Below are 11,939 nucleotides of genomic sequence, written 5' to 3'. Positions count from 1 at the left end.
TTCACGCTGTTGCAGGTCATTAAAAAAATTGGTTTTAGTATGTGAAAATCCGTGAAGCATTATTTGGAACTAACAAGACACAATCGCAGTGCCCATTTCGAATATATCTCTCATATTAAAACATCCTTTATTGAGTATGAGAGGTACAAACTTAACTATTTGTTAATTTATTAGCATTGCTGAAGTGTGCTGAAAAGATATTAAGTAATACGTTATATATAAATTCATCTGTAGGTACTGCAGATGCCGTACCTACATCTCTTGCATTATCTTACGCTGCAATTCACTTGCCGCGGTGATCAGATTGTAATGCTCAGTATTTTGTTTGGATGCTTCATAAATATAGAATCTTCAATGTTGCTTGTGTTCATACGGAACTACATACATTAGTGTTGAGTTCAGAACTTGGTTCAATAAATTCCTTTTGCTAAAGCTTAGAGGCCTTCTACAATATTAATAAAATCTTCCGCCAACCGACGTAAGGTGGTTTTAAAGACATTGTAATCTTTACTATTACTCAGAGTATTTGATGAAGAAGTACCGCATCTGTATTCCCTGTTGCCAACTTAAAATTTATATGTTTTTAGTATTCGTGCTATTTACATGTCATCCTAAAAACGACGTGTTGAGTTATGTGAAATATCAAATTCTTAACCTATCCCATTTGCAAAGGCTCCCACGAACACTTAAGATACTCACTACATGCAAATGTAAACGATATGTTTTTTATTATCATCTGAGTTTCATGCACTGAGTTATGCACCCTGTACACGAAACTAGCTTAGTTTTCTCATACTTTTTGTTATATAGAAGCAGTCATTTCTAAGGAGCAATGATATTTAAGTAGTATGAAGGATTTCCTAACTGACAAACTATCCTAAGTCATCGAATTGGAAACGCAAATAACAACAACTTTTAATGCAATATACCAAACCCTATATATGCGCAGCGGTAGTAACAACAACAAGAGCAGTAGTAACAATGGTTGCTAATGTTCCTGCAACTGCGACCGCAACATGGCATACAAATACACCAACTACACTACACAGCAACAACAATTGCTGGTATAATAAAATATTTGAATATATAAAAAATCCTTAGAGAAATGCCACGTTTGAGCTGATATTGGCAAGGCTGTTGCTTTAGCTGTGCTGCTGTTGTTGCTGCTGTTGCTGCTGCTGCTGCCATGTTGCTGATACTGCCGTCGCTGGTTCCTTTCTAAATATCAATTTTTCTTTTCACAAATATACATGATTTGCATACAAAATATTGCTAAGTTTGTGTAGTGAATAAAACGCGTGGTGGAAAGTTTGCTTGAATGCTTTCCTTTCAATGCATGATTTTTGTGTTTATTTTCCTTGGTTTGGTTTTTTTCTGTGCTACCAAACTTTTCTTTTACAAAATATATATGCAGTTTATGCGCTTCTTATAGAATCTATAAGTTTTATTTTCTCAAAAAAGAAAAAAAAAAAAAAAAAACTTTCCATAACATTTTTATACGTTTTCGTTTCGTTTCTTTTCCAAACAGAAGACACACAATTTTTATTCTCGAACTTTGGTGCATATCAGCATCACGTTTATGTGCACTTTTTCAAAACATTTACGTGCGGATTCGTGGAAATCATGGGATTTAGCAGAATGGGTCTATTATGCTTAGAATGAAAATATAGTTTAACCGGGAGTCTAAGTAAAGGAAAAGAGGTGAGGCTGCTTGAAACAGTTGCATGGAGCAGCACTTTAGAAAACAATTGATGCTATGGGAATTTGTGGCCAAAGTATATATAACAAAATCAAAAGGAAATTGGAATACAAAGTAATGCGATGCCATTTGGATAATGGTTATGGCCAACTTGATGGATATTGTGTCAAAGATAAATGATATCAATGGGATTTAAATGTAATAAAATAGCAATTTCATAAAAAACAACTGCAGAAACAATAAAAATCTACTACAACAAAAAGTTCACTCAAAGCAAACACAATAAAACATGTTAAAACAAAGAGCATGCACGCACTATTACACGTCATAGAGTAACCGAGATGTCGGGGAGATATGAAAACAATCAAGAAGTGCATTATATGCAGTTTATTGAAAATGTTGGTTTACTTTATCTCCTGTAAAAATATTCGTGGGTAGATGAACGATACGATATTGACAATCAGCCAGCAGAGCTCAAAGCCATTGACTACCCGTTTTCATAACCTCAACAAGTAAATAAGGATTCTCTAGAATACTTTATAAATACGGATTAAATACTAATACTACTAAAATATGCTACTTTTTGAGGTAAACAAGTAAACAAGTAAAGCATTAACTGACAATGGGTATGCATTACGTACAGATGAGATCAGTTTGCTTCCCGAAGAATCTGTTAAAGTTTGTATAGTTTTAGATGGAACTGCTATTATGAAGGCAGAAGATTTCTTCAATACTGATGCTACCTGTAAGGAAATCATGGAAAGGGAAAAACAATCGGTTGATGGAATTAATGAGTTGAATATATATATATAATAATAAACAGTATAAAATCACTGTATATCACAAATATAGATTATCTTGTAACAACCGAAGATTTATAACTTCACTTTCGTGTATGTGGAACCTTAAAGAGAGTGACCATTTTAAGAATTATATTTGACCAATCAGATGGTTACCAATCAGATGTTGAATTTGCTTAAAAGAAATCCAATAAAAGGGCATTGACATCCACTAACACTGCTAGGTGATCTGACGGAACACCAACTTTTCCATATTATATTACTTTAATCAATTATGTCACAAGTCAGGTATCAAAATATCAAGTTAGATAAATAGCAATTCGTCCTCTTAGAAACCTTGTCTGTATATTTAATAACTTTTTATTTTCAATTGAAACTGTTGAACAATTGCACTTATCTTCAATATCTCTATAGTTTATGAAAAATTTAATAACCATATATAAAATAATAATTAATTGTTTCTTAAAGTTATTTTTGTTGTTTTTGTTGTTTTAGTTGTTCTTTCTGTTTCTGATTTTTAATACTCTCTGCCACCAAACATTTAGAAAGTTCAATATTTTTTAAGTATTTAAAACCATTTTCATCTATCACAGCTACACACAATTTGCTGAAATTAAATAATGAACGTTTGTTTAACTCGACAACACAGTCACCAAAAATAGATAAGACTTCCGCCTGGTTTAGGTCGGGGCGATAACGAAGTTTCAATATAGTTTCACAAAATTTGCCGCCAATACCCTGTGCCATGTAAGGAATCGATGTTGTTCCACCACTACCATCTAGATAATGTAACTGATAGCCCTTATCGTCCATATATCTGAATAAATAAATGAAACCGTACTATATTTACAAATGAAATAGCATACCTTAGTGTTGGAGAGTAACCTACCCGCCTACTAATATGTATAGCTGCATAGTTTTAGCGTTTGATGCTTTAATCAGTTGTTTATTAACGAAATGAACAGCCGATTCTAATTGAAGTTCTCGATGGTTTCTTACTTTGAAAAACTCGAATTCGATTGCCAGATCTCGCAGAAAATTCGCTCGGTCAGCTGCAATTCCTATACCAGCAATTCCTACTTTTTCACCAACTTTGATTATTTTGACAACGTCTAAAAGTTTAACTTCAGATACTTGAATATTTCGACACTTAATACTTACCGCTTAGTATATGCACTAGTACATTTTCCAATGACGTGTCGGCAGCAAGCATCACAAAGTTATCGGTTTGCAGACCAAGCAAGCAGCCCAGAACATTCATTGTTGTATTTGTGATAAATAAGCTGGAACTGAAGAAACAATAACTGAAGATTTATTGCTCTGAGTCGTACTTAGAGATGATGACTGTGACCTTTCCATTCGACTTTAAACTAAAAGTAAAGAAAGTTTACTTAACACAATAACACAACATAAGATATAATCTAAGTGACTTAATAGTAGTATAGCTTTAGCATCAATAAAAAATAATTTTTATTACAAGTTTTGTTCTTTAGTGCATTTCTTCTATTTGTTAGTGGTAAGTATTTGACAGTTATTTTTTCGAACTTTGCAAACGATGCAAGCAAATTTATATTGAGTTTGATTTTAAAATTACTTTAAAAAAAATACTGCTTACTGAATTATACTTCATAATTATAAATCCTGACATCCTTGTATTTTCATATTTTTTAAACTTTATATAAAAAATCACATCTTAATTCAATCAAATATGTTAATATCCAATTATCTTACTGGCAGCAGTCTTCATCAATTTTAAATCGAGGTATTACTTCACTTAAATTTTTAAACCAAATAAGAATTTTACATACATATATTAACTCATTTTTCGCTGATTTCAATGATAGATAAATTTTAAACACTAAACGTATTAAAAAACCAAAACCTAATTGTTATAGGGTTATATTAAAGATTTTCAGAAATTCAACTAAGGTTGTATATTCCTTTCAATATGCAGAGAAAATATTAAAACTCTTACAGAGTTTCTGACAGAGCACTGTAAGCTAAGGGGTCAAAATGGGTTATTCGGACCCCACTATTCATCGCTTTTGTGAACTGATATTCAAGCGTTTGTACACATACTCTTTAAATGTTCTACACTTAGCAGAGGCGGAGAGACATACTCTTTGTCCATCATATCATAATACCATTTTTAAAATCAATGGCGGTTATTGTTGCAAAACTAACCTAAAAATATTAATGAAACAGCTTTTTTTTTTGAACCTATTAAAACCATCTCTTAGGAATAAATGGAGAAGATTTCCATGGCATTGAGGAAACTTTTTCACTTTATCTCGGTCTCAATTTCTTAATTTACATAGAAAACATCAACAGTTTCAAAATGAGCATTATCATCATGAACCGTACCGTTAAGGAACGGTATATCTCCATATATCTTAAAAAAGATTGTGCACACGCCTCTTAACTCGCATCCTTGCTCGCTTGTGTAAACTGCGAGAATGGAAGTCGTATGTGAAAATGTTCAGATCGTCAGAATCTGATCTAAGTTATTTATAAGAAAATAAGCTTTGTGCATTATTTATATGCTTATTCCAAAGATATATATTATGAGCATAAGAGACAACGTCTGTTGAGAATTTATTTTTAAAATAATTAGATGCAAATTACTATCCATTCCCCATCGGATTTCTGTATATCAACTTTAACTTCCATAATTCTTCTATTCTCTACTTAATATATCGTATTCCTTTGCTTACACTTGTACAGTGACAAAAATATCTTGAAGGCATAAAGACAAAAGGGTAAATATTTTATAGTTAAGTCTCTTAACAATTTGCGTGTTGACTTTACAAAAACAAAAATCTAAAAGCGAGAAACAAAAAAATGGAATGTTAAATACAGTATATAAAGGACTTAATTAAAATTGTGCAACAGACCGTTCTCGCAGCATGCTGGCGTTTCTTATATAAAATTTATATAATATACCAAACAATTAAAACTTAATAAAAAAATTTCAATAAATTATAAAAAGAAAAAAATACGCATCAAAGAGACTTTCTAATAAATGCAACTAAGGAAAAAAGGATATGGAAAAACGCGCCTTCAGTAGGTGGGTAAGCAAAAGCAAAACGCTGGCTTCAGTGCTGCCAACAGAACAAAATTTTTGCCTTTTCCCCTAAAAGAAAAAATATGTAATAAAAAAAAAAAAGAAAATTATTGACAGCAACGGAATAATATGGAAAAAAAACGGAATTTTTAATTTTCAATGTGTGTTTGTATATGCGTGCAACACCAAAAAAAAAAAACAAAAAAGGATAAGAGCCACACGAACAATAACCCTAAAATGAAAATTGCAACAGTGAAACAAAAGCAGCAAAAGAGCAAAAACAATGTTAACAAAAACAAAAAAAATGGTTTTAAAGTACAAAATGCAAAATATGTAAACACAGAATGTAACAAAAAATCTAATACTGCGTTTTTAAAATTCGACAACAACAACAACAACAACAACAACAACAAATTGCACACATACCAACAATTTAATAACCAACTACAACAACAACAACATCCAGGATACCACAGAGAAATTATAAATACAAAAAACTGCCAAAAAAGAAATTGAAAGAAGAAAGAAAGCCAAGCAATTTATTAAAAATATATTAAAAATATATAAATACATATGCATGAGGATATTTTTAATACAACATGTTGGCAACACTGTTTTTGACGCCATTGTTTATAGTGCACAATGTTGCCAACCCGATTTTGTGCTTTGACAGTTGCTATTTAAAAATCATATTTTGTATCGTTGTCGTTGTTGTCGTTGTTGTTGTTTTTGTTGTTTTTATTGTTTTTGTTGTTGTTGTTTTTGTATTTATATTAAACAGTGGTTTGGCATAAAACCGAATGGAATACAAAAACTATTCAACCATAAATGAATGTGTGTGTTGTGTGCGAGGTAAACTGTTAATATTTACCTATAATAAATGAAAAATTTTATAACAAAACAACAATAACGAAAACAACGAAAACAACAATAACAAAAATAACAACAACAACGATAACAGCAACGACAATATTAAAATAACAAATAAGAAATTTCATCAAAACTCCAACCAACAATAGAATAATAAAATAAAATTTTTAATAGAGTACAACAGCAGTCGGCTTATGCATATTCGTCTGTTCATGAATGTTGCTTAAATGTGTTTTCCAGCGCACACAAACACATTAACGCTACGTCACTTTAATGTACATTTTATGAAGCACACATGCGTCTAGTAGACCGTAAGCTGCGGGCGTTTGTTTATATGAGCAAGGCGGCTTATTTGCTACTAAAACGAAATTGTGCGGCAACTTTAAACTCATAATGTGCATATATGTATTTTCCGCATATTTTATTTTATACAAATTTTACAACAAAAATAAATTTTATTTACAATTTTTTTGTATGTTGGCAATATCTTTATGTAGCCTTTTTTGATATAGCAACAGCCAATTTGTGAAGTCGACTCTTTTAAAATATTTATTTATTTATGTATTAACACATTTTGGCAATTAGGTTTTGTTCCATGAAATCAATTAAAAAATATTTAATATTGAAAATATTGAAAATATTTAATAAATCTTATATATATTATATACATATACCATATATGTGTAAAATAGTGTAAAAATTGTTTAACTTAATTACACAATACGAAGTGTGATTTTCCCATCAAGTGAAATAAAGAAAAATGATTTCACTTAAATTTAAATCAGTAAAGCACATTTTTTATTAATTCATTTAAGGAAAAATATAATAAAATATATAACTTAGTAGTTATTTTAATAAAAATTCACTTACCTGATTTGTTTTAACATTGGAAAGGATTATACAGTTACGTTTTTTTGAAATGTTCGCCATTTTTTGTCCTATTATTTTTATTTTATTCGTTTATGTATTATGAGTTTTGAAAAATTGTTAACGTTTTCCTCTTTGATGGTGGTGTTAGTCATTTTTAGTGATGTTAGCTAGCACATTTTCTCATATACGGAGCTGTTTTTGAAAAAAATATTTGTTTCTTTGATGCTTGGTTTAATAGTGCTACTAACTAGCTTTTCTGCCTTGTTGATGTGCTAGTAAAATTGTTAAAAGTTTTTTCTTTGATACTTAATTTAAATATTCTTAGTGCTGTTAGCTGGCACTTTCGTGTTCTTAGTCCTGTAATTTTCATTTTTAATAGTGTTCTTGCAAAATTATTAATGATTCTTCCTTGGATACTTAAGTTAACTATTTTCAGTACAATAATTTGTTTGAGTGGGTTTAATGGGTCAATTTAAATACAAAATAAGAACTATAATTTTTATTGCTGTTAGCTAACACTGCTGGCTGTTTTGAGCGTTTTTTAGTGCTCATTTTTAATTGTGCATTTATGAAAAAGATCTCGAGTTAAACTTTTAAAAGATGTCGAGTTAAACTTTTATATGTGTTTTATTATTATTTATTATCACCTTTCTTCTATGTTAAGTTAATTTTCTCTTTATAGAACATAAAAACTTTAAATAATATTGATAATAAATATGCGCCAACTTGTGCATTAAATTAAGGTACTACTTTAATCAAATTAATCCAATTTTGTAGTGTAATTTATATACAATTCACAAGTCAAGGACTTTTTTGTACTGTAGTTTTAGATCTTTTAGTTATGCATCCATATTCAATAGTGACTAATAATAAATATAAATGACAGATATTTTATTTGAAGATTTTTTCATAAGCAATATATATTATTATAAATCATATATATTGTTAAAAAAAATACTACAAAATTTTTACTTAATTTTTTGTTTTAGTTAGATTAAGGTATATATATATTATCATTACTATGAATTTGGCCTCATAATATTTCTTTTATTATTATTATTTTTTTAAATATAAATAATATGTAAATATTTTTTTATATTTGCAGGTGAGTTTCTACTGATTTCGACATGCTATTAATATTTAAAATCGTTGTATGTAAGTAAAGATATTCTCCGAGAAAAAGTCTGAACATCTTGAAAAAATTTAAATGTTTTAAATAAAATTAAATTATTTAATGCTTATAAGCCAAAGTTAACAAAAATATCTCAAAAATTAAAACACAGCATTGCAATTTAAGATATTTTTTATTTCGTATCACCGATCACCGATCATCGTATCATCTACTTTTAAACATTTGGTATGTCCATAATTTTATTCTATGCCGACAAGAAGCACTTGGTACACCCACACTTTCTTTTCCCAGAAGAATTTGTGCTGTCGTATCATGTCTTGCTAGTTCATCTGCTACACAATTGCCCTGGATGTCCCTATGCCATCACCATAAGTGATGTAAGACAATTCATTACTAACCTCAAGTTAATGGTCGACGAGTTTAAAGATTTTATAGCTGCCTGACTGTCAGTAAATATGTCGGATGCAACTTTGGGATACTTACATAGAAAAACGTTAAGAAGTACATGTAGTGCACCGATATGTGAAAAATAAAATTACGGGATGAAACATTGTGTTTCAGCCAATCTGAAACTTTCAATATAGCAGATACTTCAGCTTGAAAAACACTGCAGTGTTCTGGTAGCCTGAAACTCATGCTGAGATCTAGTTCAGGACAGTATACTCCTCCTCATCTGGGAATATAATTATTGTCTAATTATGCAATTCACTCTTTGATAGTATTGACTTTTAGGTCCTTGTGATTATTAATATTTTTCACATATCGGTGCACTGCATGTTCTTCTTAACGTTTTTCTATGTAAATATCCCAAAGTTGCATTCGACACTCCCAGCATTTTGTTATCTTGATTGAGTTTTCGGTTATGAACAATAATTTAATTAAGATTTATATTGCTGAAATTATCTGAAAGCTTCCGAAGTAATTTTTTGACTACGAGTCTGATACGGACTTGCCGTAATACTTTTCATTATCTTTGACGTTTATAGCAGCACAAAAGAGCTTGGTAAAACATTTCATATGATGATGTACAGTCTTCATATTTCTGCTAACATTTTTGATGCTGATAAACTACGACTTGGCTTTGATTCATTTTTAAGCGATTATTCCTAGTTGGTACTGACCAAATATATGAAGATGATATATTGGGCAGTTGGAAGTTTCTTTTGAATCGCTCCAATCCGAAACAATTCCATTGGTTATATTTATCCTTATGTATTTTCCTAATTAATGAATTAGGACAATTATCTGTAAGTAGGTGCAAAGTAAATTTGTGGCTACGGGTCTAATACAGATGCTCCGTAATACTCAATATCAATATCTTTCGCACTCATACGACCACGAAAGAGCTTGGTAAATCGCTTTTACATCACTCCACATGATGATGCATAGTCTTCAATTTATCAAATCAAGCTTTCTTTTTATTTTGGAAATGGTGGCTTTTTCTTCATATCTGGTAATTCACTAAAACTTATTCAAAAAATTGGAAAAAAAATCTACGCTAAAGAACTTTATAAACTTACTTACTAACAGTTATCTATGACTTTTTTTAGTACTGTAAAGTCATATCTTTTCATATCTTGTAAATGAATTTCGTTATTAAAATCCTTCACTAAAATCTTTCACCACCAACTGTTTAATTAACAACCTTTACTCCTGTAGTCGAGCAAAGCAACACAATATAATTTCCTTTTTTTGTGTGGTACATAATATGTAATATAAAATATAAAATATAAAATATAAAATATAAAATAGAAAATAGAAAATATCTGAAATTCAAATATTATTTCATGCTAATTGCGCTAAAATAGTTTTCATATCAACATTGTGAAAACTTCAAAAACAATAAACACAAAATAGTTAGCCTGCAAGTATTTAGACTGAGCGCGGGTAGTGAGCCAACACAAAATCAACGAACTTACCAGGCACTCACAACAGCCGCTAATAAACGCCTTCAACACCTTCTAAATCCAGTTAAGTCCTAAAGACCAAAACGCGCTTATTTCCCAATACCAATGAAAGCACCAAATCACTCACTCACACACACACACACACACACACAACATAGCCACTTCTGTATAATCAACATAATAAAATAAATATGCAGCATGATAACACATTATATTGTTAACGCAAAAATACGCACATACACACACACTCATATACGCACACACACAGACTCACTCACATATATGCATGCAATTACACAATAAATAAGCACATTCATTCAAATAACCATTCAAAAATTTAATGTGAATACAACCGGAAATCTAATATTAAACACTCGCCATGAATGCAAAAATGTGTGGTAACACTAAAAACGGAAATGCGCCACAAATGCAATGGTGGTCATAACGGCAATAGCGGCAATGGCGGCAACAGCGGTAATGGCGGCAACAGCGGTAAAAGCAGTAGCTGCCATTTAATAAACATAAGAATTTTTGTGCAATTTCTGATTATGTGTGCACGTGTGTGAGAACGGAATAAAAAGACATGTTTACTTATGTAAGCGAAGTGTGTGGATGTACGCCTGTGTGGATGAATACTTGTGTGGATAACTCGCATAGTCGCATAGTCGCACAGTTTATTTTGCATAATATTTTTGTTATTAAAAGCATTTGAAAATTTGTTTTCATGTTGCGCCTGATTTTTGTATAAAATTTTTTGAGCTTTCAATAGTTTTTTTTTTGTTGTGGATTTTTTTCGGTACCCATTATATGTTTTGTTTGAATATTAGTTTTTTTTTCCGTTTCTATCTGTTTTTCTTTTTTAATTTTTTTTATTTTTTTATTTTTTTATTTTTTCTATGTACATTTTTAAGTATTAGAATTAGAGTAATATATGAGTATTTCCAGAAGTAACAGGATTAGTGTTATGTCATCATGGATATACGTTGTGTTTTACATTCCTATAATTTCGTAGTTTCCGTTTCCGGCACATAATACGACATGCAATCCATGTACATTTCACATTTTTATGGTGCTCATATTTTTATAGCATTTTTTGTATGAGAATATCTTTCCTCACTGATTTGAGGCGCATGCAGCTATTTGCAATAAAAGTGTATGTGTGTGTGTGTCTGTGTGTGTTTATATTCAAAAATAAAATAAAATAAAATAAAATAAAATAAAATAAAATCAACATTCAAAACTACTAGTTGCTAATATTGTCGTCTATCTATAAAAGTGTCTATTATACCGGATATGGGCAGTACGTATACTTGAGTTAGCAGTCCTGGAGTGCTGTTAAGTTTAACATGACATTTTAACTTTATGTGGTGTGAATTATTTCCGTCTGTCAATTTTTCCTTTTTGTATTTTGATTTTTTTATTTGTGTAGAAATTATATAAAATAAATTTTTGTAAATCAAGTGTTTAGAATATTTTTTTAAAAAAGTGATAATCTCAGGCACACTTAAGGGAAAATATCGATAAATATTTAATTTAAAATTATTACTGCATTTATTTATTGGTAGGAATTGTGACAGCAGCATTTAAATTTTACAAA

General features: G+C 30.3%; 1 protein-coding gene across 1 annotated transcript; it reads right to left on the bottom strand.

The window, feature by feature from the left end:
• Positions 1 to 2,828: 2,828 nt before the first annotated feature.
• On the bottom strand, positions 2,829 to 4,103 carry LOC119689990 (proteasome subunit beta type-2-like). Its single transcript, XM_038104958.1, has 4 exons — positions 3,977 to 4,103; positions 3,661 to 3,869; positions 3,389 to 3,611; positions 2,829 to 3,316 (listed from the first exon to the last, which is right to left on the bottom strand). Exons 2-4 carry the CDS (start codon positions 3,758 to 3,760, stop codon positions 2,968 to 2,970), a joined length of 672 nt encoding a protein of 223 aa, XP_037960886.1. The 5' UTR covers positions 3,761 to 3,869; positions 3,977 to 4,103; the 3' UTR covers positions 2,829 to 2,967.
• Between the last annotated feature and the right edge of the window lie 7,836 nt (positions 4,104 to 11,939).

This window comes from Teleopsis dalmanni, chromosome X (assembly GCF_002237135.1).
Source record: "Teleopsis dalmanni isolate 2A chromosome X, ASM223713v2, whole genome shotgun sequence".
NCBI classification, from domain to species: domain Eukaryota; kingdom Metazoa; phylum Arthropoda; class Insecta; order Diptera; family Diopsidae; genus Teleopsis; species Teleopsis dalmanni.
This window is presented reverse-complemented; position numbering and strand designations above follow the sequence as displayed.

Excerpts from the sequence above, each read along its gene's own strand:
- LOC119689990 (XM_038104958.1), bottom strand. The coding sequence starts at position 3,760 with ATGAATGTTCTGGGCTGCTTGCTTGGTCTGCAAACCGATAACTTTGTG. Across the intron at positions 3,612-3,660 it reads ACTAGTGCATATACTAAGCG|ACGTTGTCAAAATAATCAAA; the intron begins GTAAGTATTAAG and ends TTAAACTTTTAG. Across the intron at positions 3,317-3,388 it reads CTATACATATTAGTAGGCGG|ATATATGGACGATAAGGGCT; the intron begins GTAGGTTACTCT and ends TTATTTATTCAG.